The 25,223-nt window shown below is 39.5% G+C and overlaps 1 protein-coding gene across 1 annotated transcript in view; it reads right to left on the reverse strand.

Annotated features, from left to right (window-relative positions):
• Positions 1–2,820: 2,820 nt before the first annotated feature.
• ELOVL4 (ELOVL fatty acid elongase 4) overlaps positions 2,821–25,223 on the reverse strand; it is a 40,277-nt gene continuing 17,874 nt past the window's right edge. Inside the window, exons 2-6 of the mRNA XM_027550993.1 lie at positions 13,947–14,134; positions 12,695–12,775; positions 9,307–9,478; positions 8,020–8,147; positions 2,821–5,466 (exon numbers count right to left, since the gene is read on the reverse strand). Coding sequence (XP_027406794.1) covers positions 5,191–5,466; positions 8,020–8,147; positions 9,307–9,478; positions 12,695–12,775; positions 13,947–14,134 — 845 coding nt within the window. The 3' untranslated portion in view covers positions 2,821–5,190. The remainder of the gene's footprint in view (positions 5,467–8,019; positions 8,148–9,306; positions 9,479–12,694; positions 12,776–13,946; positions 14,135–25,223) is intronic.

A 25,223-nucleotide genomic window follows, 5' to 3' on the forward strand; every position in this document is an offset into this window, starting at 1 on the left:
CTTAGGATAGCTACCTCACAGGGAGGAGAATCTCAGTCTAAGCCTACAGCATCAGAGATGACAAAGAATGAATCTCAACTGCACACTTTCCTTTCTCTTCACGGCAAATGAAAAAAAGGAAGAAAAAAAAAATTAAACGGAGGAAAGGAACTACCTGACTGGCTTCTCTAAAATTGAAAGAAAAGGATTCAAGGGTATGTGGAGACTGACAGTGGATACAGAACATGCCTGTGGGCTGACAAATACTCTTTACAACGCACAGTCTTGTATTTAAAGTGGGATATCCAGTAACTTCAAGACCTTGTCTTTTTAGTAGTGGTTGTATTATTTAAACCTTCCCAGAGTTTTTCATCTTAGAATGGCTTTTAATGTGGACATATTCTTTGTGGAGATGTTCAGTTACAATGTGACTTTCTGATAGCTGCATTAGATTAGGTAGATAGATATCAAATGATGTGTTTCAGCATGCATTTATTCTTAAAGAAGATACTGCTTTAAGGACAGATTCTTTGGGGAACCCTCACCTACGAGGACGCTAGTGGTAAAGAGCCCACCTGCCAATGCAGCAGATGGAAGAAATGTGGGTTCTATGCCTGGACCGGGGAAGATCCCCTGAAGGAGGGCATGGCAGCCCACTCCAGTATTCTTGATTGGAGAATCACCACGCACAGAGGAGCCTGGTGGGCTACAGTTCATAGGGTTGCAAAGAGTCAGACACAGGTGAAGCGAGTGACACGCATGCACATACTTATGTGAATAGAAAAAATAAAAAAAATTCTAGTTGAATTTCAATTTAAGATCAGATGGATCTCCAAGAAATAAAAGTATGAAGGAAACTTCGGTCACATGTGGACATGTAAACATGTCTCTATGTTGTAAAATGAAAAAGACAAAAAAGGAGACTTAAGTTCTGGGATTTCTTTTAAACAGATAGAAGAACATTTAATTTCTCAAAAGATACAGCAAAATTTAGACCTGTAAGTGCAAAAGGACACCAAGAGATAATTCAGATCATCCCCCTGCCAGGATGGTAATTAGTCACCATCCAAATGAAGCTATTACCATCTTTTCATATGTCATAGTCCTCACCTGGTATTTGTTCTGTATGTCAATTATAACTTTTAACTTAGACTTCTGAATCTTCAGGAACACAGTTATGTTACAGCCTCCTATTATAAAAACTTAAAAAAAAAAACGCTGTGCCCTTCAACTGACACTTGTGCATTCCCTCTATATTACATCAGGAAAACCGACCTGAAAAACACTTGTGTGATCAGTGTTTTCACACAAGAAATGTTTCTACATTTCTTCCTTTTCACAAAGATCCTTCTGGTTCAGATGTCCTCCGCCTAAAATTGTTGTTGCTGTTAGTCACTAAGTCGTGTCCGACCCTTTCGCTACCCCGTGGACTATATAGCCCACCAGGCTCCTCTGTCCATGGGACTTTTCAGGCAAGAGTCCTGAAATAGGTTGTCATTTCCTCCTCCAGGGTATCTTCCTGATCCAGGGATTGAACTCACATCTCCTGCATTGGCAGGTGGGTTCTTTTAATGCTGAGCCACCAGGGAAGCCCCTGCCTGAAGTACCTAAGCTTAATTTAAGGATGGATTTTAAAACCCAGTAGTAAGGACTTGCTTTCTGAGGTTACCTGTCAAAACTGCTTACATGCTGAGTGGCAGATGATTGATTTCATCAAGCAGGTTTTGTGTTTCCTGCTCAGATGCTGTGTGCCTGGGCAGGTTGCTCACCCTCTCAGCTCTTTGACCCTATTGATCATCCAGCAAAATCCTAACTCTGAGTCACCCAGGTCTGTAGTGAGGATGCCACTTACAGCCCATACATCCAAAGTCATCTTTTTCTCAGTAAGGACAATGTTACAAATACGGCTGGCTGAGGTTAAGGCGATAATAAGGCAAGAGCTGAGAGACTGAACAGTTCAGCATGCTGTCACAGTCTACTGAAGGTGAGATTCAAAAGCTCTGCCCCAACAGTCAATACCCAAGGCTTCAACTACATTATTAATAGATATGACAGCAAAATCACCTCCATCTCTAGGTTCTCCTTCTCATTTATAGGGTATCCCTCTATGAAGCACTTCTCTGATGACTCAGATGTGTCTGCAATGCAGGAGACCCTAGTTCAATCCCTGGGTCAGGAAGAACTGGAGGAGAGAATGGCAACCCACTCCAGCATTCTTACCTGGAGAATCCCATGGACAAGGGGAGCCTGGTGGGCTACAGTCCATGGGGTCGCAAAAATTCGGACATGGCTGAGCAACTAACCTATATGAAGCAAGCTTTCAAATTAAAATATTCCTGATAAATAAAAAAGCACTGCTAGATTTCATGTTCTAAAATGTGAATATAATAATCTATAGGAAAATATTTTTGAATGCCTCAGAGTATGCGTGGAAAGGGTGAAAAAGAGAATAACTAAATTAATAATGCTAAAACTGCAACTAGTCAGCGTCCACCAGCAAAACAGAGCCAGGAGTAACACAGAAAAGAGAAGAAAGAGAGCCGTAGTTATCAATTCAATGGGAAAACACACTGCTAACACATCTCAATTATTTCTAGTCAATGCAAATATTTCAGAAATTCCCTATTTTCTGTGTTAGAAAACTTTTCTTAAGTTAATGACAAAGTTTTACCAGAAAGAGGATGCAATCCTCCTCACTGATTTTTACATATGAGGCATGTGTATTTAGTGGGGTGATAGAGAAATTATGAAAGCGATCAGAAAAGGCTGTATTTATTATATCTTAAAATTATCTTTGGAAAAAAAAAACTTAAAAGTATAGTAAAGAATGGAAGATTTAAATATCAGCACAGGAGAACTTGCTAACTTTATTTTTAGAACAAAAAACAGCACACCATTAAATAGTGTTACCATGTACACACTGCTATATTTAAAATGGATAACCAACAAGGACCTACTACTGCATAGCACAGGGAACTCAGCTCAGTATTATATAACAACCTAAATGGGAAAAGAATTTGGTAAAGAATAGATACACGGATATGCATAACTGAATCTCTTCACTGTACACCTGAAACCAATACATTATTAGTCAACTACACTCCAATATAAAATTAAAAGTTTCTTTAAAAAAAAAAAAAAAAGCTTACATTTGAAATGACAAATGTAAGAATTCACAACAAAATGATATGTCAGGATCCAAAAATTCTTCCAAAGATACATCTAAGTTTTAAAGTAAAAATATGCTACCATGAAAAAATAAGCTTTTTGCCAGAAATTATTGACACCGAAGTTCTAGTTTCATTTCTTGTCTACATTAGAAATTGGCAGCAGGGAATAATTTAGAATATTAACAACTGAATTAAATAAATAAATATCTAGCAGATTTATATTATAACAAACTGAGTAGCCAAAAAAATCATTTTTCCCACAGCAGTAGTATATTTATTGTGCTGAAATCAGGTAGCGGGGAATGAATAGCTCTAGGGAACCAGTACAGAATGTTCACAAGATTTACAAATCTCTAGTCATTACAAACTGAGCAGTAAAAACAAAAGTGTTGAATCCTCCTAGATCAAACTATTACGTGCTGCAAATTTTCTGTAGTTCTCATGTCTGCATGCCTTGAAGGGGGAGGGGGGGAGTGTGTAATTTGAATGCACAATAAATATTTCATAGTTTACAAAGTATTCTGAAATAGTCTGCACAAACAGCATTACATCCTGCACATGCAGTTTTGATATCTTAAAGATACTTAGAAATACTCATGCCTTTTTATTTTTTGGTCACAAGATCTCTGTGCAATACCCACTAGCAATTTAACCTATGTAATAAGACATAGTACATGTTCTTTCCCAGTGAATTTCCAGTTGTGTTTTTACATTACATGAAATACTTCATTGGTAAAGAGCAAATTTAATTTTCTGGTTCTGACTACTCTCACTTTTACTCACTTTATGTCTTAGCAATTAACACCTTGTAATAATCAAGCATTGAATTTAATGATCTTTAGCACCAAGGAGTCAAGAATATCGCACCAAAACGGGTTTACACTTCGTATCTAGTTACAAATAAGATCTTGCAACTCTGACACAGAGAAATATCACTCCAAAATTAAACACATTGAAAGAGAAGGATAATTTCACAAAAAAGCTTGCTGTACGCTATTTGTAAAAAAACAAAAAAAAAGTTAGTGAATTTGAAAGTTAGTATTAAAATTTACATTAGAGGACTCCTTGATTTTTTAATTAAAATTTATTTAATTTTAAATGTTCTTTCCAACAGAAGAGGTAGGTGTATTTCCACATATGAAAAATCGGTAACAGCCACAAATCAAAACAAGGAAAGCCTGATAAAAATCAACATATTCTCTTCTAACAGCACATAAATGTAGAACTATTTTATGATGTTACTAGTAGACACATAAATTGTTTCATGTTCCAATCAGACAGTAATCTTAATTTTCATAATATATATCTAGTAGTAACAGGAGTATTGAAAGGCTGCCTTTTAATCACAAAAATTGTTTCCCACAGTGATTTGTGCTGCAGGTCACAGTGAACTTTGAGCCACTGGACAGGATTTTACTGTAATTCTATTTTCACCAACACCATCATCATAAAGCCTCTAAGAGTCTACAAAGATCATCAGATTTTTAAAATTTAATTCCAACCAAAAGGGTATCTTCAGACTACAGGTGGAGAGACTTGATCATTCCAGTCAGCAAATGAATTCAAATGTGCACGTTTTAAAATATCTGCATTTTCAGTTTGGGACCAGAAAAGATAAGGTAACTGATTTTCATCAGTACTTAAGTTGCAATTTAGCTAAAAAAAAAAAAAAAATGCATAAAGACCATGTTTCTGTGATCATCACACTGAAGGATGAAGAGAAATGAAAAATCTCATGCACTGTTGATGTGAATGCAGGGGGAGGGGCGCGGGGGAAGGGTCTCCAAAGTCACGTGATGATTGCTTTGGTCTGACAACATCAAGGCTGATAAAAAAAAAGTTTAAAATAAAAACTTCATAAATAAAACATCTGGGTGTTGTATTTAACACTTTACTCAATCTAAAGGTTACTAATAATACATAGAGCACATTTGCCTTTTTGCTCCCCACCCTCAAACCCTCATTTGCTTCTGTTTTCCCTGAAATCTTAAATGAAGTGGGAACTTCCTCACTGTCAACCCCAGGTAAGGCCCAGTTCATTTTACTCTCCTTTTGCTTTTCCATTTTTCTGCTTCTTGCCATTTTCTACCACTAGGTGGTTTTCGGATTTGTTCACACCATTAGCTGAAATACCATTCGTTGCTGTTTTTCCGGGTTTTGCTTTCTTAGGCTCTTTGTACGTCCGCACATAGAAGTTAAGGAAGAGGAATATGAAGCTGACTGCATAGACAATGAGAGCCCAGTGCATCCACTTGGGGAAGGGGCAGTCGGTGTAAAGGGACAGTGCTGTGTGCCCAATGGTCACGTGGAACTGAACCTGAAAAACAGAACAGCACAGGTGCGCTTACCGTGGGGAGCCAACAGCTCGTCACGACCCAGACAGGCCCATGCGTGCCCCCAGCACCCAAGACCTAAGAGCTCTCTGGCTCCTTCTCACGTGGGCCGCATCTCAAAACCATGTCCTCAACGAGGGCTTCCTGCTAGGACCCAAATACCCCCACCCAATGGGGTCCTCCATCCCTTTAACCAAAGGGTTCTGGTTTGTGCTGGTTTTCTGTTTCATAGGAATTATGTCTTTTGCATCTGCTGACTTCTGGACTGTCCGTCTCTTCCCTCGAGTACCACCTGAGGGTAGGGCTCCGCATTGATCCCCACGATTCCTGGGCCCTTGGCCTCTGGACCCTGGGGATTATTTTTTGGATAATGCTGAATAACATTATCTAATGAGAGGGACTATCACTGGCCTAAGAGAGTGAAGGCACTTCCGTTTTTGTTTTCCTCCCAAATATATTGCTTTCTTTCCACAAAGTTGTTAGCAAGCTGGTACATATACTTTTAAAAATACTTTTAAAAATGAGTTTATCAGAATGGTTCATTATCTGTTTTCTTATAGGAAACAGGTAAATATGCATTTTAAAATTAATTAAAAATTAATTTAAATATTGACAACACAATCCTTTAAAAACTAAGATTCTTGGTAAAACTTAGTAGATATTTGATAGTAAGTATAAAAGGAGAGGATGGTTCTCAATATAAGAGTTTATGAATTCCATGGGGTTAATTCCATGGGGTTAAACACTTAATTTTTTACAAGGTTAACATACAAGATTCACTGCTGTGAGAACTTCTGCCTTGGAAATACACTACCCTTCACAAAATTAACACCCTATTTAAAATGGGCAATTGCAGCTTCTCTGTTAAGGATAGCATCATCAATATTATTATATTAAATATTATTTTAAAATTTTATCCCATATATAGCTCCAAATTTCTATCAGACTAAAAAACTTTAAAAGTTTCCCAAGGCAAAATCCAGGTTTTAGGGACTTTTGATTTCACAGTGATTCTTAGAACCTGCAACGCTAGAAAAGGGTGTGTCTGGGGGGTGACTGAGTGGGGCATCGCTCAAGGAGAATCAGGTGCCGTCTTCCCACAAAGTAGATTACAACAGTTCACATGATTTCTGTCTTCATCTCATTTTCTTGGGTCCATTTACTAATAACTGAGAGAAACGAATTATACAAACTGTGTAAACAGGTTACACAAAAACTGGAGGAAGCTTCCTGTAGCATTTTACTTACAAATGAATCCTGCACACCCAGCACTCCCCAAAAGCTGTGCTTCCTGTTTGGGTAGCCTGTTGTTTGGCAACTTAAAACAGAGATGAATGATATTTCCAAATGTGATTCCACTGATAAAATTGTGCACATGCTATGATTAAAGCAAATTATAATAAATTCCAAGGCTTGAAGAATAGCTACCAGGCTGGTTTTGGATTTCCTGAAGATTGCACTCAGTCACCCAGATGCTACCAGAAGTCCTACTAGGGGCTAGTGCTGCGAACTGTCTGCTCTGAAGATGAACATTTGAGTATACCAAGCTCTGCTCTCTAAGGATTGTGTGTTAGAGAATTAAGAGTTCTTTGATCCTTCGTCCTTTAACCTATTTATTTTTTGGCCACATAGCGCTGCATATGGGATCTTAGTTCCCTGACCAGGGATCAAACTCACACCCTCTGCAGTAGAAGCATGGAGCCTTAACCACTGGGTGGCCAGGGAAGCTCCCCTTGGTCCCATCCTTTACCCCACCCCTTCCTTGGTTCTGTGACTTCTATACAACTTTCCTATTCTAAATGTATAGGATCTGTTCACAAGGACGGAAAAATGGGAGTAAAAAACAGAAAATTTATTTAAGGGCAGAATGAAGAGAAGTAATAATAACATTTTAAGTGGGAAAAAACTAAGAAAGAAGTTAGTTTTCTAACTGTCAGACGAGTGTATGCTCCTCGGTTCTGTCTCATCCACAACAAAGATTTGGAGTGACGGACATTAAAGTGCTTGGCGTGTCACAGCTCTCGGGTCTTGGACAGACCGTGTTCTAGCTCTCAGGGTTCAAATGGACCGTGTTATAGCTCTTAGACAAATCAGTGTTACAGCTCCTTTTTATTTAGATAATAGCAGGAAGATCCATCCTCGAGGCGTGAGGGCATGTTGACCCAAAGACGCGAAGAGAAGAACGCCCCACCATGCGGGGTGGAGCGGAGAGAGAAAGAGAGAGAGCCCTTCGGCTCCTCTTTTTATATGTTTTTCCCTCCCCCTGGGCCTGCCCTATGCAAACTGGGCTAGCCAAGAATGCTGTTTGTTTTACCTGAGGTCCTCAAACCTTCCTTTGTTCTATTTTTGCGGGCTTTTCCCTTCCTTGTCTTTCAGCCACTGCCATTTTGGACTCCTGTTTCCTATTCTATCAACTTCAACTCCTATCGTTGGAGCACAGAGAAAGCCAGTTTGGTAACATAAAATGGTTGAAAATAACTCAGCACTTCACAATTAATGAGAGTCTAACATTCTCAGTGTTTTAATTGAGAACTTACCAGCTGCAACATGGTCAGGTATCGTTTCCACCAGAGATATTTCTGAATCCACGGGCCGAAGGCAGCTAACCCATAGTATGAATACATAATCACATGGATGAAGGAATTTATCTGGGCTCCAAAAAATGCTTTAGAAAAAGAGGTAGTTACAAGACACAGAAATCTTTATTTAATAGGTGATAAACCATTTGAACATAAAATAAATCTACATTATTTTCCAACATTTAATTCTGAGTATAGATAAGAAATAAAAGTTGTAAAATAGTTCTAATGGACAAGCCTTCTCTTCAGATAATGCCAAATATTTTTACAGTTTAGACTCCGGCTTTTACCATATAAATAAAAATGGGTGTTCTTCAAAGGCAAAGGACTTCCCAAGTGGCTCAAATAGGCCCTAATATACTTAAGTAGGTCCTAATACTGCCAATATTATTTTTCATTCTGTTGCTCTTGGGGGAATAAAAGCCAGGGTACATATAATGGTTTAAACAGACTTGTAAATCCTTCATTATTGTCTTTACACGTGCCGATAAACATAGCTACAACAAAATAGTACTCATTTCTTAGATTTCTAAATAGTTTAAAAGTAAAGTAGCAAGGTGAAGTGTAGTATGACTTGTACCCTGGGTCCCCATCAGAGGAACGGTCTGTTTCCAGCTCAATGATGTGAATTATCTCCAATGTACAGGCATCTGAAAAGCTGGAGGCAGATCTTGGCCAAACTATGAGTTCAGATTCTCTTCAATACTGAGAAGGCTACATACAATTTCCTTTGAGTAAGAAGCAGTAAGTACACTGGGGCCTATTTGAGAACAAGAGCAGGCTCTGGGCTTGGAGAAGAGACGGAACCTTCAGATGGAGAAGTTCTATCTTGGTATCCTCTGGATCAGAACCACTAGAATTGCTCCCTCTCAAAATACTGTTTGCTACACTTGGGATTCATTTATGCTAATCTCTGGGGTAAATCTTTAGGTGTCAAAGTAGTCACAGATAAACAGCTAAAGCTCTACTTTCTTCAAATTTCTTTAAAGTGACATTAACACAGGAATAATTAAGCCTGGAAGTAAGTTATATATTTGTGTGTGTGTGTGTGTGTTAGTTGCTCAGTCATGAGCCTCCTCTTTGGGATCTCATGGACTGTAGCCCACCAGGCTCTTCTGTCCATGGAATCCTCCAGGCAAGAAAACTGGAGGGGGCTGCTGTTAGACCAAGTCAAATTCTCACCACTCTCCACCCGACACATTTATGTAATTTAGTACCCGGGGACACATTCCTGAAGATGCTCACCCTGTCCTCCTGCAACCCACTTAATTCCAATCCACCACAACGTAAACATGGTACAGTGATGATACACGTGAAGAAAAGAGACTTGGTTGTTTTTCTTCCTCAGGATAAAAAACACCGTGTCCAAATACTCAATTCCTTTAGATATAAAGTACCACCACAGAGCAGCAGCTATCTGCAGAAAGAAAGGGAAAGCATTTTATAAACACCAGGATGATACTATCACATGGTTGTCTACTAAAGTTAAGTCTTAAGCAATTTTTACTGCACAAAATGTATGAGGCATAGAATCATTTTTGTTTAAGTGGGTGTGAAACGTAGGCATTTATTCATGGGGAAAATGATGGGAAATAAAAGAGTCCAAATCTATATCTACACTGTGCCAACAGTTCAGAGGAAATTTTCAGTCTGTTTCATAGCCGATGTCATGGGTACCAACCTGCTGATTGCAGTGCTGTGAACACTTTCAACTGCTATGATTTTCAATGTGGTAGAGAAACTGAGATATTTACTCTATAAAGGTATTTCAGTTGTTCATGCCTAGCCTATATTCCAGCCTCAGATATTCTTACAAGTATGCTTGAGTAGCAACTGGTCTCTCTTTCTCACTTTAACATGTGCAACAAAATACTTAACCACATTATTCTTTATTAGGCAGTGAAATTTTTAAAATGATAAACTGCAATAAACACACACACGCAACAAATATTTCCTAGGTCATAAATATAATCCTGCTTACATGAGTAAGTCTTTTCTTTTCCTGAGCTCTAATTAAGACACCAGATGGTGCAGAAAGATTACATTACACGCTGAGATTAAGGATCCAAGGATCCAGTGAGAGGTGACCTCTGTATATACATTTTAAAATATTTCACAAGAATCCCACTAAAATAGTAATCTAGATTCATCTTTCTTATGTCAAGTATTTTCTATGACATCTGCCCTATATACCAACAGCAAAGGCAGCGGTACAAAACTGAAATCTGACGGTAAACCTGTGTGTGTCAGCAGTTTGGCAGATGCATTCACAGGAAGGCTTAGGCTCTTCAGAGCTGATGGGGTCTTTCTTCATTTGATAAGAGCACCTGTTGGATGCCATGGGTTTGTGTTTGTTTGGGTTTGGCTGTTCGCTTTTGAAAAACAAAATTACGATTATAAAGTGTAGGCAAGGAAAAAAGAGAACAGCCAAAGAAAAAAATAATGTATCTACAAACTGAGAATTATTTACTGAGTCTGTTTGCATAATAACATTGTTGAAAATGATAAAGTTGTTTGAAAACAAACTTGAAATAGGGAACTACTGACAGCAACATTGTATTTAATATTCACTATTATGTTAGTCGGAGAAGGCAATGGCAACCCACGACAGTACTATTGCCTGGAAAATCCTTTTAAAGTGTAACATTTTGGTGCAGTAAGGGGCTTTGGAGGTGGCTCAGCAGTAAAGAATCCACCTGCCAATGAAGAAGACATAGGTTTGATCCCTGAGTTGGGAAGATCCCCTGGAGCCAAAAATGGCAACCTACTCCAGTATTCTTGCTTAGAGAATTCCATGGACACAGGAGCCTGGTGAGATATAGTCTGCGGACTTGGACTTGACTTAGCAACAGAGTATGCAAACTCTATCTAGAAGGGAAGAGGTCATGTCTTATTTTCCCTCTTATCTGGCACTCTAAATCAGCAATGATTCATAAACAGTAATTAACAATCCTTCTTTCTAGTTTGTGAAAGTGTTAATCGTTCAGTAGTGTCTGACTCTTTGCGACCCCATGGACTGTAGCCCGCCAGGCTCCTCTGTCCATGGAATTCTCCAGGCGAGAATACTAGAATGGGTAGCCACTGCCTTCTCCAGGGGATCTTCTGACCCAGCAATCAAACCCAAGTCTGCTGCACTGCAGGCAGGTTCTTTTGCATCTGAGCCACCAGGGAACTGAAAAGCTACATCAAGTGAGAAGATCCCTCTTAGCTACATAACAACGAATACAAAGATGAGTCTCTGAGTAAAACACTTATTCTGCCACATCTCAGAATAACAGAGAGGGAAGAAATGTTCAAATACAATCTGCTGCCACTCTTGTCCTTTCTCCTCCTAGATATCAGGTCTCACAACAGCTACATTTTTAAAGAACTGATCAATTTACGCATGCCAGAGGGCAGGCACACAATGCCCAGAGTGGTATTTTAAAAACTTTATCCCCCAAACGTTAACATGTTGTTTCACCCAAAGGGTTTATCTAAGCTCACTCCTCAAAGAAAGCAAGTCCGACAAGTTCCCTTTTCTCTCTCCAGATGCAAGCAAGACCAGTGCTCCTCTGCTCCAACCAGGAGAAGGTTCTCTAGCAACAAACCTAAACAAAGGGGCTCCCCTCAGGCAATCTCAGGTCTGAGCTCCCGTTAACCTTTTGTTTACACGACTGCCTCTCCCCGCTTAGCTAGAAAGCCAGCTCCACAAAGGCTGGATCCCTGTCTGCCTTTCCACTTGGGCTCCCAGTACTATCTGTGTATAGCTGATGTTCAATACACATTTGTTGAATGATTAAAACCAACGTGACAACCAAAAGGGGTAATTTTTCATCAGCATGTTAAGTCTTCTAATGGGGAAATGAAGACAGAGGCATAAAATCATAAATACATTAAAGCAAGTCTTGGGTCTTGATGAATACTAGTGTTTATATTGTTGAACCCCAATGCTAAAGAGCTATTTTTTTTCAGGGCCAGCTACTACATATTATATTATTACTACATATATTATATCTAATATAAAACACACACATAGATATAACATATGTTATGGACACATGTTTAATATGAACACAGTATACAAGAGGCATTCAATAAATACTTAACAAAGTAAGATAATTTGTTTCTTCACTTGAGTAAAATGGCAATTTTACTGATGTAGGTGACTACAAAGTAAAATATGAAAACACTGTATTACTAGTCTATTTTTCTCAAATATTTTTCTCAGAAACTGGGTTTATACCTATACAAGCTGTGCCATGCCTAATTTACTAAACATGAAATCGTTTATATTTGTCTTCCTCATACTTTCTTAACAAATGAATTCAACTTCAAGAGTTTCTATTCTTGACCCAAAAAACCAAAAATCTAAAATATAATCTTTATACTAAACATGGAACTATTATTATTATTTTTTTGAGTACTGCATTTCAGTAGTCCAACACATATTCACTCTCAAATCATCAAATGAGAAAAGATAATGGGGAAGGAAAATGGATTTTAAATTATGTAATTTTTAAAAAGTAGTTTTACTGACCCAAAACAATCCCACTATAGTTTTACCACTACATTTAAAGCATATTTTTCACAGACTAGAGACTACAAAATTAAACCAACTTCTACTGATTACCAGTATTTTTAATGTACTTACCCTGACTTCATGAACGTTATCAGAATAATCCACAGTCTGGCAAATATAGCTATATCCTGCATTATATGATCCCATGAGTAACTGGAAAAAGCAAATAACATTTGGAGTAAAGTTTTAGAAGATATAGCATTTAAAAGTACTACATACAATGTGCAAACTTCCAAAATATTTTTAAAAGCAATATTGTCTTAAAAATAAATTTCAAATGCACTAAACATTTAATATGTTGGAATTTCTAAAATTAATCATCCATCAATTTATTCTTAAGTTGAAATCTAAATTTAAAATGACATGTAAAATTTGGACTGAGACATTCTATCTCTATTATAATATTAAGAGAAACTGTGATTAATCATGCTGCAAGAGTTGCATGGGTTTCTAGTTTTGAACCAGAGTGGATTGCATTTAACAAATTAGGTAAAGTAGCCAAATAAATTAAAGTTTTTTATGATGTTGAGTTTCTATAGGCTACGCTGTCAGTTAAAGAGATTTTTTAAAAGGAGCATACGGTTCATTTTCTTAGCATCACCAGTTCAGCTTGCTGGGTTCAGGTTGAACACTAATGAGGAGTCTCTTGGAAAACAAACTCCTTTCACTCTTATAACTTAAAAAGTGGTTGGGTCAGTCTAGCTTTTAGGATTTCCTTTTAAAATGCCATAGAGAATTTGTTGGTGTCCAGAAGAGTATACATTGATTAGCAGCAACAGCTGTATAACAGTTAACTCATTTTAGTTCCAACCTAAAATATTAGTACAATTATATTATGTGGTAGGATTTAAATTTGAAATCAGTATTTTACATCTGCACATTTTCATCAGTTACCAAACCTGCAACTGCTGAATGAGAAATATAAATAGCCACAACTATTTACTGAGGTCTTAATATGTTGTAAACACTATGCAAAAATTATCTCACTTATCTCTGATACTTTAGAAGATAGGTATTATGCCCATTTTATAGATGGGGGAAATGAGCCTCAAAAAAGTTAAGGAACTTCCAATGTCAGAAAAACTAGTAAGGGTTATTTTAGAATCCAGTTTGTCTGCTCCCAAATTTCACTTTAAACAAGTCTTATCCTTTATGTATGTTTCAGATTTTTGCTATCCATGCTTATGTCAATAACATAAAATTTACTCTTAGAGGAGCTAACAGTTATCTTACGGCACAACATTCCAATCGTAGTTTTACACATTCTTATTTTCTAATTTGCAACAGACCTGAGGAAGTATAAAGTGAACTTTAGTAAACCTACCTCTCTGAAGATAAAAAGGTTAAGCAAAACCATCCCGAAATTATAGAGAATGAGCACTAAACGCATCTGGAAAGGTTCTCGGTCCTTCATCCATTTTGGACCCAGCCACACGAAGAGGAGGTACAGGGTGCTTATGCAAAGTGTAGGCAGTGGAGACTGCATCAGAGGCCAGTTCTCGACGCGTTTATCTACAGAGGGGACACAAAATTCATTACATGATAAACGTTTTATCAGATGAAATTATTAGGAAGTGCCACATTTCAACTTAGCTTTCCTCTGTGACCAAATACAGATCCTTAGAGGCCCAACAAAAACACATGACATAAGTTCTAATGACGTGGACGAACCCAGACCCTACTGTACAAAGCGAAGTAAGTCAGAAAAAGAAAAACAAATATCGTGTATTAACACATATGTATGGAATTTAGAGAGACGGTACTGGTGAACCTATCTGCAGGGCAGCAGTGGAGATGCAGACACAGAGGACAGACTTGTGGACACAGGGGGATGAATTGAGAGTAGAATGGAAACATGTATGCTACCATATGTAAAATAGCCAGTGGGAATTTTCTGTATGATGCAGCGAGCTCAGGCCAGTGCTGTGTGACAACCTAGAGGGGTGAGACAGAGTGGGAGGGAGGTTCAAGAAGGAGGGGACATACGTATACCAGTGGCTGACTTATGTTGATGTGAGGCAGAAACCAACACAATACTGTAAAGCAATTATCCTCCAATTAAAAAGATATACATTTAAAAACTACATGACATTTAAACCAAAGAAACAAGACCAATTCCTGGGAGTAGCTTTTGGAAGTGAAGTTGCATTATATAAGGTACACCTTATACATTTGACAGAGAACCCTGACAACAAAGAGACGAAACAAGGTTCACTGAAAATACAGAATAGGCTTGGGATGAAATGTTAATCAAAGGTTTCACAGACAGAAAATACTTAAAGGAGAAACTTGACCTTATATTAAACGTGAAATAAATCAGCACAGTTTGGAAGCTGCTCCCTCCTATGCTAAAAGCAGGAAAAATTTAGTAAACTGAAAAGGTCTGGAGAATGGAAGCCATCCCCTGGAACATTTCTGGATGCTGAAGACAAGAGTATGGTTATATCTTAATTAAGTTGAGGATTAAGTTAGAGGTCATTACAGTTTGATAATTTATTTAAATGGCAACCACCATATTCAAGACATTTTTCTTTTTTCTTGAGAACATGAATTTATTCTTTTCCGATGAATATAATCAACTTAAGTGCTTTTCTGTAAAGCTATAAATCATTTACCTTATGTATGTGTAAATATATATATATATCTCCAATGTAACACATTATTTCATTTAAATTGAGTCAGCTGTCTTTAAATTCAAATATGTAATCTTGAATCAAATTTATAACAGAGTTTTGCCACAAATATTTCTGAGATGCATAATAATGAAATATGAGGTAGACAAAAATTTACATTATAAAAAGACACTGAAGTCAATTTTTATATTTCTAAAAGCTAAATGGCATTTTGAAGGTTGTGAATCTAATGTCTAATTTATTCTTGGTAATGCATATTATTTCTATGTTGTATTTTGAGGAAAATAATATATTTCTCAATAGTTAAAAAATTTTAGCCAGTTCCTAAAACCTAGCCTAAAGGAATGTAATTTGATTGCTCATTACAATGTCTATTTAAACTGTCAGTTTTATTAAAACTATATATGTGAAACAGCTCTGGATAAGTTAATTATCTTTCAAAATACTTTACATAAAAATAAATTAGTCTGTTTCTATATTACTGTCAACAGAAAATAAGATAGAACATGTGAAACACAAGTACAAAAATATTTAATCACATAGCTTCCAAAGTTGGGAAGTGATTTAATAACTATGGTTTCCATAAAAGAAGAGTTGCTAGAAGGGTGGGATGGGGCTTCCCAGGTGACACAGTCAATAAGAATCCCCTCGCAATATAGGAGACGTGGTTTCGACCCCTGGGTCAGGAAGATCCTCTGCAGAAGGAAACAGCAACCCACTCCAGTATTCTCACCTGGAAAATCCCATGGAGAGAGGAGCCTGGTGGGCTACAGTCCATGGGGTTAACAAAGAGTCGAATATGACTTAGTGGCTAAACAACAACAAGGATGGGATACTGACTCAAAAAGAAGGAAAAAAAAAAAACCCACAAATATGAGAACAAGAATAGAAAACCCAGAGGAACTGTTTTCACTTTATAGTTTACAGTAGAAGCCTACATCTTATCTATTCATAGAAATTATGGTCTGTCACTTAAAACATATTCCAGAACTAAAAATAAACTAAAATACTTAAATGACAGGAGGGATAGTAGTCCTCTTATAGGGAGGGTAATTTAAAAGACGGTGGGATGGCTTTTGTTGAAGGCACTGTGCCACTGTGGTCTCATTAGTGGTTGGGCAGTCTTCTTTAATGTCGCTATGCTGTCCTTCTGCACTCATATCTTTCTATGTCAAAAGGCCCCTTAAAACATGGGGTATTTATCTACTTAGATCTCTATTTTTCTATATTATAGAAAAAGACTAATACAAAGCCCCTAAATCCTAAAGCTTGGCTCTACTTCTGGTCACAAGAAAAGAAGTTGCAGGGGTGTCCCACCTCCATCCACAAACTAGAGGGCTTTTCCCATGGGATAGATGCAGAGAGCAAAAGAACTCTGCTATGAGATAATCTATGTAACAAAGAAAATCACAAAGAAAGATCGATTATATTCTTTGCAGCTGAAGACGGGGAAGCTCTGTACAGTCAGCAAAAATAAGACCAGGAGCTGACTGTGGCTCAGATCATGAACTCCTTATTGCCAAATTCAGACTTAAATTGAAGAAACTAGGGAAAACCACTAGACCACTCAGGTATGACCTAAGTCAAAATCCCTTACGATTATACAGTGAAAGTGACAAACAGATTCAATGGATTAGATCTGATGGACAGAGTGCGTGAAGAACTATGGACAGAGGTTCATGACATTGTTCAAGAGGCAGGGATTAAGACTATCTGCAAGAAAAAGATATGCAAAAAGGCAAAATGGTTGTCTGAGGAGGGCTTACAATCAGCTGAGAAAAAAAGAGAAGCAAAAGTCAAAGGAGAAAAGGAAAGATCTGAATGCAGAGTTCCAAAAAATAGCAAGGAGAGATAAGAAAGCCTTCCTCAGTGATCAATGCAAAGAAATAGAGGAAAACAATAGAATGGGAAAGACTAGAGATCTCTTCAAGAAAATTAGAGATAGCAAGGGAACATTTCATGCAAAGATGGGCACAATAAAGGACAGAAATGGTATGGACCTAACAGAAGCAGAAGATATTAAGAAGAGGTGGCAAGAATACACAGAACTGTACAAAAAAGATCTTCACGACCCGGATAATCACGATGGTGTGATCACTCACCTAGAGCCAAACATCCTGGAGGGCCAAGTCAAGTGGGCCTTAGGAAGCATCACTATGAACAAAGCTAGTGGAGGTGATGGAATTCCAGTTCAGCTATTTCAAATCCTGAAAGATGATGCTGTGAAAGTGCTGCACTCAATATGGCAGCAAATTTGGAAAACTCAGCAGTGGCCATAGGACTGGAAAAGGTCAGTTTTCATTCCAATCCCAAAGAAAGGCAATGCCAAAGAATGTTCAAACTACCACACAATTACCCTCATCTCACATGCTAGTAATGCTAAAAATTCTCCAAGCAAGGCCTCAACAGTACATGAACTGAGAACTTTCAGATGTTCAATTAGGATTTAGAAAAGGCAGAGGAACCAGAGATCACATTGCTAACATCTGCTGGATCATAGAAAAAGCAAGAGAGTTCTAGAAAAACATCTACTTCTGTTTTATTGACTACGCCAAAGCCTTTGACTGTGTGGATCACAATAAACTGTGGAAAATTCTTCAAGAAATGGGAATACCAGACCACCTTACCTGCCTCCTGAGAAATCTGTATGCAGGTCAAGAAGCAAAAGTTAGAACCGGACATGGAACAACAGACTGGTTCCAAATTGGGGAAGGAGTACATCAAAGCTATATATTGTCACCCTGTTTATTTAACTTATATGCAGAGTACGTCATGCGAAATGCTAGGCTGGATGAAGCACAAGTTGGAATCAAGATTGCCAGGAGAAATATCAGTAACTTCAAATATGCAGATAACACCATCCTTAAGGCAGAAAGCAAAGAGGAACTAAGGAGCCTTTTGATGAAGGTGAAAGAAAAGAGTGAAAAAATCTGGCTTAAAACTCAACATTCCAAACACTAAGATCATGGCATCTGGTTGCATCACTTCATGGCAAATAGATGGGGAAACAATGGAAACAGTGAGAGACTATTTTCTTGGGCTCCAAAATCACTGCAGAATGTGACTGCAGCCATGAAATTAAAAGACGCTTGCTCCTTGGAAGAAATGTTATAACCAACCTAGACAGCATATTCAAAAGCAGAGACATTACTTTGCCAACAAAGGTCCATCTAGTCAGAGCTATGGCTTTTCTAGTAGTCATGATAGATGTGAGAGTTGGACTATAAAGGCAGCTGAGTGCCAAAGAATTGATGCTTTTGAACTGTGGTGTAGGAGAAGACTCTTGAGAGTTCCTTGGACTGCAAGGAGATCAAATTAGTCAATCCTAAAGGAAATCAATCCTGAATATTTATTAGAAGGACTAATGCTGAAGCTGAAACTATAATACTCTGGCTACCTGATGGGAAGGATTGACTCACTGGAAAAGACCCTGGTGCTGGGAAAGATTGAAGGCAAGAGGAGAAAGAGATGACAGAAGACATGACAGTTGGATGGCATCACCGACTTGATGGACATGAGCTTGAGCAGCTGCGGGAGTTGGTGATGGACAGGGAAGCCTGGTGTGCTGCAGTCCACGGGGTCGCAGAGAGTTGGACAGGACTGAGCAACTGAACTGACTATGTAACAAAGAAAGGAAGATAAATTCACCTTAAGGCGATTCTAATTTCTAACATTATACGTTATTTCCTACTCTTATATACACAATTCCTACTGACTTCAAAGGCAGTTCCGAGCATCAAGCAAGGGAAAAATTAGAGAGGTGGGTCCAAAATTTCCCCCAAATCAAGAATAAATAAAAACGCGCATTCTTGGGAGGGAGTTTGGGGGGAAATGGATACATGTATGTATATGTATGGCTGAGTCCCTTTGCTGTCCACCTGAAACTGTTACAAAATTGTTAAGTGGCCATACTCAATACAAAATAAAAAGTTTAATAAAAAATTTAAAAAGAAAAAATGTTAATTGAATCATGGAGTCACAAAGAGTCAGACATGACTGAGCGACTGAACTGAACTGAATCTTCAAGAGCTCATGCTCGTTCTCAATCATGTCTTACTCTTGTGAACCAATGGACTGTAGCCTCCCAGGCTCCTCTGTCCATGGGATTCACCAGGCAAGAATACTGGAATGGGTTCCCACTGCCTACTGCAGGGGATCTTCCTGACCATTAAATACAAACAGTTCTACAAAACACACATTGGTTTTTGCAATCCTTGAACGTAAGCCTCAAACTTTGCTTAAAATATTAATTTGAATATTATTTTCCTTAAACCTGAATAGCAAGTTTACACATGACATAAATGATTGGTTATATCATCATAATTTTGTAAAACCAAGAACAATGAACTCTGAATGGTGGGAGAACTGAGGTTCTCTTTAACAGACTCTCTCAAACCACATAAAAGTTGGCATTTTGTTCAGGACTGTTACTTTTCAAAGAACTGAAGTCTTTCAATAAAAGAAAGTTCTTATGGGAAAAAAAAAATGCCCATATCTTAATGCACAGTGTTACTCACGGAACAGAGATATTTAATGAGACACAAGTAAGAAGCTGAAGGTCTAGACAGGAAGAAATACCGACAGAACCCAACAGGGATAAAAGAGGTGGCAGGGGGCAGACAAGGAGTAACAGGCGCAACAGAGAAGGCATGCGAGACTCCACTAGCAGACAGGCGGGCTGTTTTAAGGCCAGCTCTGTGAGTGTGGGTAAGACCTTAAGGGCACAACTTGTCCTCATTCCCTTCATCTGTAAAGCCTGATGGGGAGCAGGGAAACTGGATTAGCGCTTCTCCGACTTCAACAAGAAAAAGAATCACTTGGGAGCATAGTTACAGTGAAGGTTCTGACTCAGTAGCTTGGGGGTATGGCTCACCTTTAGGAAGATTTACTTTCTAGAAGTAGGATTGTACTTTCTAGAAGCTCCAAGTGAAGCTATGCCAATGTTCCATGGACCATCCTTGAGTAGCAGAACACTAGGTGACCCCTTGGGAGTTTTTCTTCTAACTTCTAAAAATGGCTACTTTTTACAACAACAGCAAGGAGAAGAAGGGTTCCCTGGTAGCTCAGATGGTAAAGAATCCCCCTACAATGCAGGAGACCCCAGTCTGATCCCTGGGTTGGGAAGATCCCCTGGAGGAGGAAAAGGCAACCCACTCCAGTATTCTTGCCAGGACAATCCCATGGACAGAGGAACCTGGTGGGCTACCGTCCATGGGTTTGCAGAGCTGGGACACGACTGAGCAGCTTTAACTGTTTCACAGAGAGAAAGAATGGGATTGAAGATAAGGAATACTGGGTTAAGAAAACAAGCAGTTTTTGCTGGCCAGGGACCCACTTCTCACAGCCAGAGCCCTGCACGTATTCTCCTTATATCACAATGTTCTGTGGCCATCCTCCAATGCCCTATCCCCACATTCTATGCCTCTGGTCTGACCTCTTCTTCTGAGTTTGGTGTTTATTTTTTTTAAATAATCACTTTTTATCTCTTTATTTATTGTTGGCTGTGCTGGCTCGTTGTGGCTGTACGGGCTTTTTTCCTCAAGTTGCGGCTAGTAGGGGCTACTCCGTAATTGTGGTACCAGGGCTTCTCATTGCGGTGGCTTCTCTTACTGCTGAGCGTGGGCTCTAGGGCATGTGGGCTTCGGTAGTTGCAACCCGTGGGCTCAGAAGTCGCGGCTTCCGGGCTCCAGAGCACAGGCTCAGTAGCTGTGGTGCACAGGCTTAGTTACTCCACAGCAGGTGGGATATTCCTGGACCGGAGATCAAACCCATGTCTCCTGCATTGGCAGGCGGACTCTTTACCACTGACCCACCAGGGAAGCCCTTAAATAATCTTTTGAAGGAATTAAATCCTCTAGTTACTTGAGTTACACGGAATCCAAATATATATCATGCGTATTAGAGTAAAAGAAGACATGTTTCTGGTTTGCTGTCAGTACACAGTGATGGGTGGGGTTCCACACCATGAATTTATTAGGGGTGGGAAAAAAAGAAAAATTCTATTGAAACACTATCCCTCTTGCCAACACTGAAGTCAGATTCTGTCATCAACGAATATCAAGATTCAAATGGGTTTTATGTAACATTCTTGGGAATGCTCTCTATGCAAAGCTCTTACAGGGGAGGGAGAGGGTCAGTATGGCACAAATAGCATATAAACTGAACTCTAGTTGATTCGTCATATTGTCTTCTTTCTATATTTTATTTTATTAATATGTTTACTAACATGTCTATGCCATCCTATTTTGATGATTTTGCTCTTATTTTTGAGTCTATTTATTAACAATTTTGGGCCTTCCTCATGGCTCAGATGGTAAAGACTCTGCCTGCAATGCAGGAGACCTGGGTTCAAGACCTGAGTTCAATCCCTGGGTCAGGAAGATCCCCTGGAGAAAGGAATGGCTACCCACTCTAGCCTTCTTGTCTGCAGAATTCCATGGACAGAAGAGCCTGGTGGGCTACAGTCCATGGGGTCACAAAGAGTCAGACATGACTTAGCAACTTTCACTTTCACTAACAATTTTAAGCCTTTCATGTTGCACATCCCTGAATATTCATTAGAAAGACTGATGCTGAAGCTCCAATACTTTGGCTACCTGATGTGCAGAGCTGACTCATTGGTAAAGACCCTGATGCTGGGAAAGATTGAAGGCAGGAGAAGAAGGGGACCACAGAGGATGAGATGGTTGGATGGCATCACCGACTCAATGAACATGAGTTTGAGCAAACTCTGGGAGATGGTGAAGGACAGGGAAGCCTGGCACGCTGCAGTTCATGGGGTTGCAAAGTGTCGGACATGACTTAGCGACTAAAAAACAACAATAAATTAGATGTGTAGAATTTCAGATTTAGAAATGATCCCTTTATTTTAAAAATGAGATGCATAGAGACCAAGAGACTTGCAGGAGACGGTGGAGCCCACCTTCTCAGTCACCATGCCCACTGATTTCAGGCCTAAATTATAGGCCTGAAGAATTTTTCAAATAGAACTCTGACTATCCATCATGGTCCTTAAAGGGAAAGAAAACAAGAGAGACTTACAGAAGCTCCCTGAGCAGAAAGAAGGACAAGAGATAAACACACTGAGGCTCGCACCTTCTCAGGTGCCGCATCCAGCAGACCTGGGCTAGGGTCACGATGCTCTGGAAGACACGACACCAAATACCGAGGAAAGACCAAGGATGTGTAGCTTTTGAAAGAGGAGGCCTCATCAAATACTGAGAGACCTAAAGAGGCACCAGATTTCTTCTCTATTTCCAGAGAACCCATGAGAAGGGCTTTGGCAAAATAAATTATGCCTATAAATTCAGAAATTTCTAACCATGAGGTCTCTCTTTCTATAAGTAGAAAAGCTGTCTCCTTTGGAAATGAGTTTCCTTTATTTAAGTTGTGAATAATTAAATTAATTTTAAATGAAAGTTAAGCACATCTAAAATTAAATGTTACTGCAAATCAAGTTTTGGAGCAAGGAACTTTATTTCAAAAATAAAAATTACCAAGACATATTTTAACCTTCCAGACCCTTAAGGGTTAACTTCTTTCTCAAGAAACTGTTTTCATCTAAAACACTCTGACTGTTTCACAAAGCTCATGCCAAGTGAGACTGGTTGACAAACACTAGTTTGGTCAATAATCATACAATTTTATCTATATTAAAAGGCCATGTAATGGTTAACAACTATGTGTTCAAGAGAACTCACAAGCTGTTCACTAGAAAAGAGTTCACTTTATTATGTGTAAATTACACCTTTATTTTTTTAATGGTACCAAAAATATGGTCCATCTGAAGTGGGGCTTCCCTTGAATACCTTCCCCACCAACAGTTTTGCTTATTCTTAACCTGACTTACATCTTAAAAATCACCCAGCATAGTAAATAGAACAGCCCTTCATCCCTTCTGAGCTCACTGATTGGGGACAGGTCATTTTGTCCTTTACCTCTCAAAACTCATCATCTATTAGAGGAGACAGACATGACAAATCAATTGCTTTGCAGGATTCTGAGAGCAACATCAGAGGCCAGTCTGGGGACAGGAGAGAGGTGACAAGGGCAGCTTCCGGAGCTGACGCCCAAACCACTCCTTGAAGAAAAGAGGAGAAACTTGGCAAGGAGATAGGAAGGGCGGAAGGCTTTCCTGCAGAGAGAACCATATGTATAAGGAGCCACAAATCAAGAAATAAAACACGTACTCTGGAATCTAAGCAGGCCTGAGGTAGAGGATGTGAAGTGAAAGTGAAAGTCGCTCAGTCGTGTCCGACTCTTTGCGGCCCCATGGGCTATACAAGTAGTCCATGGAATTCTCTGGGCCAGAATACTGGAGTGGATAGCCTTTCCCTTCTCCAGGGGATCTTCCCAACTCAGGGATCGAACCCAGGTCTCCCACATTGCAGGCGGATTCTTTACCAGCTGAGACACACAAGGGAAGCCCGAGGTAGAGGATATATACAAGGAAAGATGACAGGAAATGACTAGAGATTTACAGGTCAGATCAGACCTGGGAGAGTCTCACAAACTCTGCTGAAGAGGCTGGAACTTATCCTGTAGATAACAGAGAGATGCTTCCTTGGTTAGAAACTGGAGACCACATGTGGCTTTCAGCAGATGCTGATGGAGGCAGCAGGGGATGGACTGAAAGGGAAAGGCAGGAAAACCAGCTGGGTCAGTGGTTTTCAAGTATTTGTCTGTTGCCCACAGAAGAACCATCTGCTCATTAAAAATGTAGATTCCTAGTTTCCACCCCAGATCTACTGAATCAACATCTCTGTGGGTAGGGCTCAGTACTACAACCTTCAAATTCCCCTGCTGATGCTGATGGGCGGGGCAGCCAGCCTTGGAGACCACTACACTGTGCAAGAAATGAGTGTAACCTGGATTCAAGGGCTGCACTGCCAATGGAAAAGATAGGCAGATGTGAAAGTCACAAGAGCAAAATCTACAGGCTTGGTGGCTGATATGGATGTGAGAAGTGAGAGTGAAAGAAAAGCTTGGGGTTACTCCCAGATTTCTGGCCCGGTTGGTGGCACATATGGTGAAGTTGTGGATCTGGGACAGAGAATAAAGGAAGAGAAGCAGGAGGTAATCAGGTGCTTTCTAAACCTCTTCTGTCTGAAGCACTCGTGGGACACCCAGCAGGAGGTATCCAGCAGGGTCTGGAGCTGCAGATGACTGCCAGGGCAGCAGAAACACAGAGGAGTCACTGGCAGTGAGAACCCCTCCAGGATTTCAGGTCACAAGGGAAAGAACACACAGAATGAAAGACTAAAACGAACGAAGGCTGAACCCTGGGGAACACCTAAGGGAAGAGTGGGATCAATGGCTGCGAAGCAACCAGAGAGGAAGGAAGAGAAAATAGAAAAAGACGTGAGGACCAAGAGAGGGGATGGGCAACAGACTCTATGGATGCAGGATCAACTGTTCTTTCCAACTCTTTTTAATGAGAAAAAATAACTGTCTCACAAGGTTGATGGGTGATAGTTAAATGGGTACGTTCTCAGCACACGTGGACGCCACAGGCCCTTCCTTCTGTTGCACCGTTCCCTCTGCATCTCCACACAGGTGGGTCATGTGTTAGGGATCACCTGGCAGGTGGGTCCTATGTCAGGGATCATCTGAGCCCCTCTGGCTAAGAGCCAAGCCCTCTATGTCTTCTAGGCCTTTTCTTCCCAACCTAGAGGCGTTCTCTAGGCTCTGAATATGAACTCTCAAGTCAGACTAGCAGCCTTATGACACCAGCATTCTCATTCACCAGCTGAATAAGCCCCAGCAAGCTACCCAGTCTCTCTGACTTTATGGGTGATGTTAGGGTTGCTGGGAGGAATAAGACACGACGTACACTGTCTGACAGAGAATAAGAGCTCAGTACATGTCAGCACTGTCTTTACTATTGACAATAATCAAACCACTAAATCCTCCTCTCTCCCAAGAGTTAAACCAGATTAAAGAAAAATCACCATCAGCAAGTAATCTTA

Source organism: Bos indicus x Bos taurus, chromosome 9 (genome assembly GCF_003369695.1).
Source record: "Bos indicus x Bos taurus breed Angus x Brahman F1 hybrid chromosome 9, Bos_hybrid_MaternalHap_v2.0, whole genome shotgun sequence".
Taxonomy (NCBI): domain Eukaryota; kingdom Metazoa; phylum Chordata; class Mammalia; order Artiodactyla; family Bovidae; genus Bos; species Bos indicus x Bos taurus.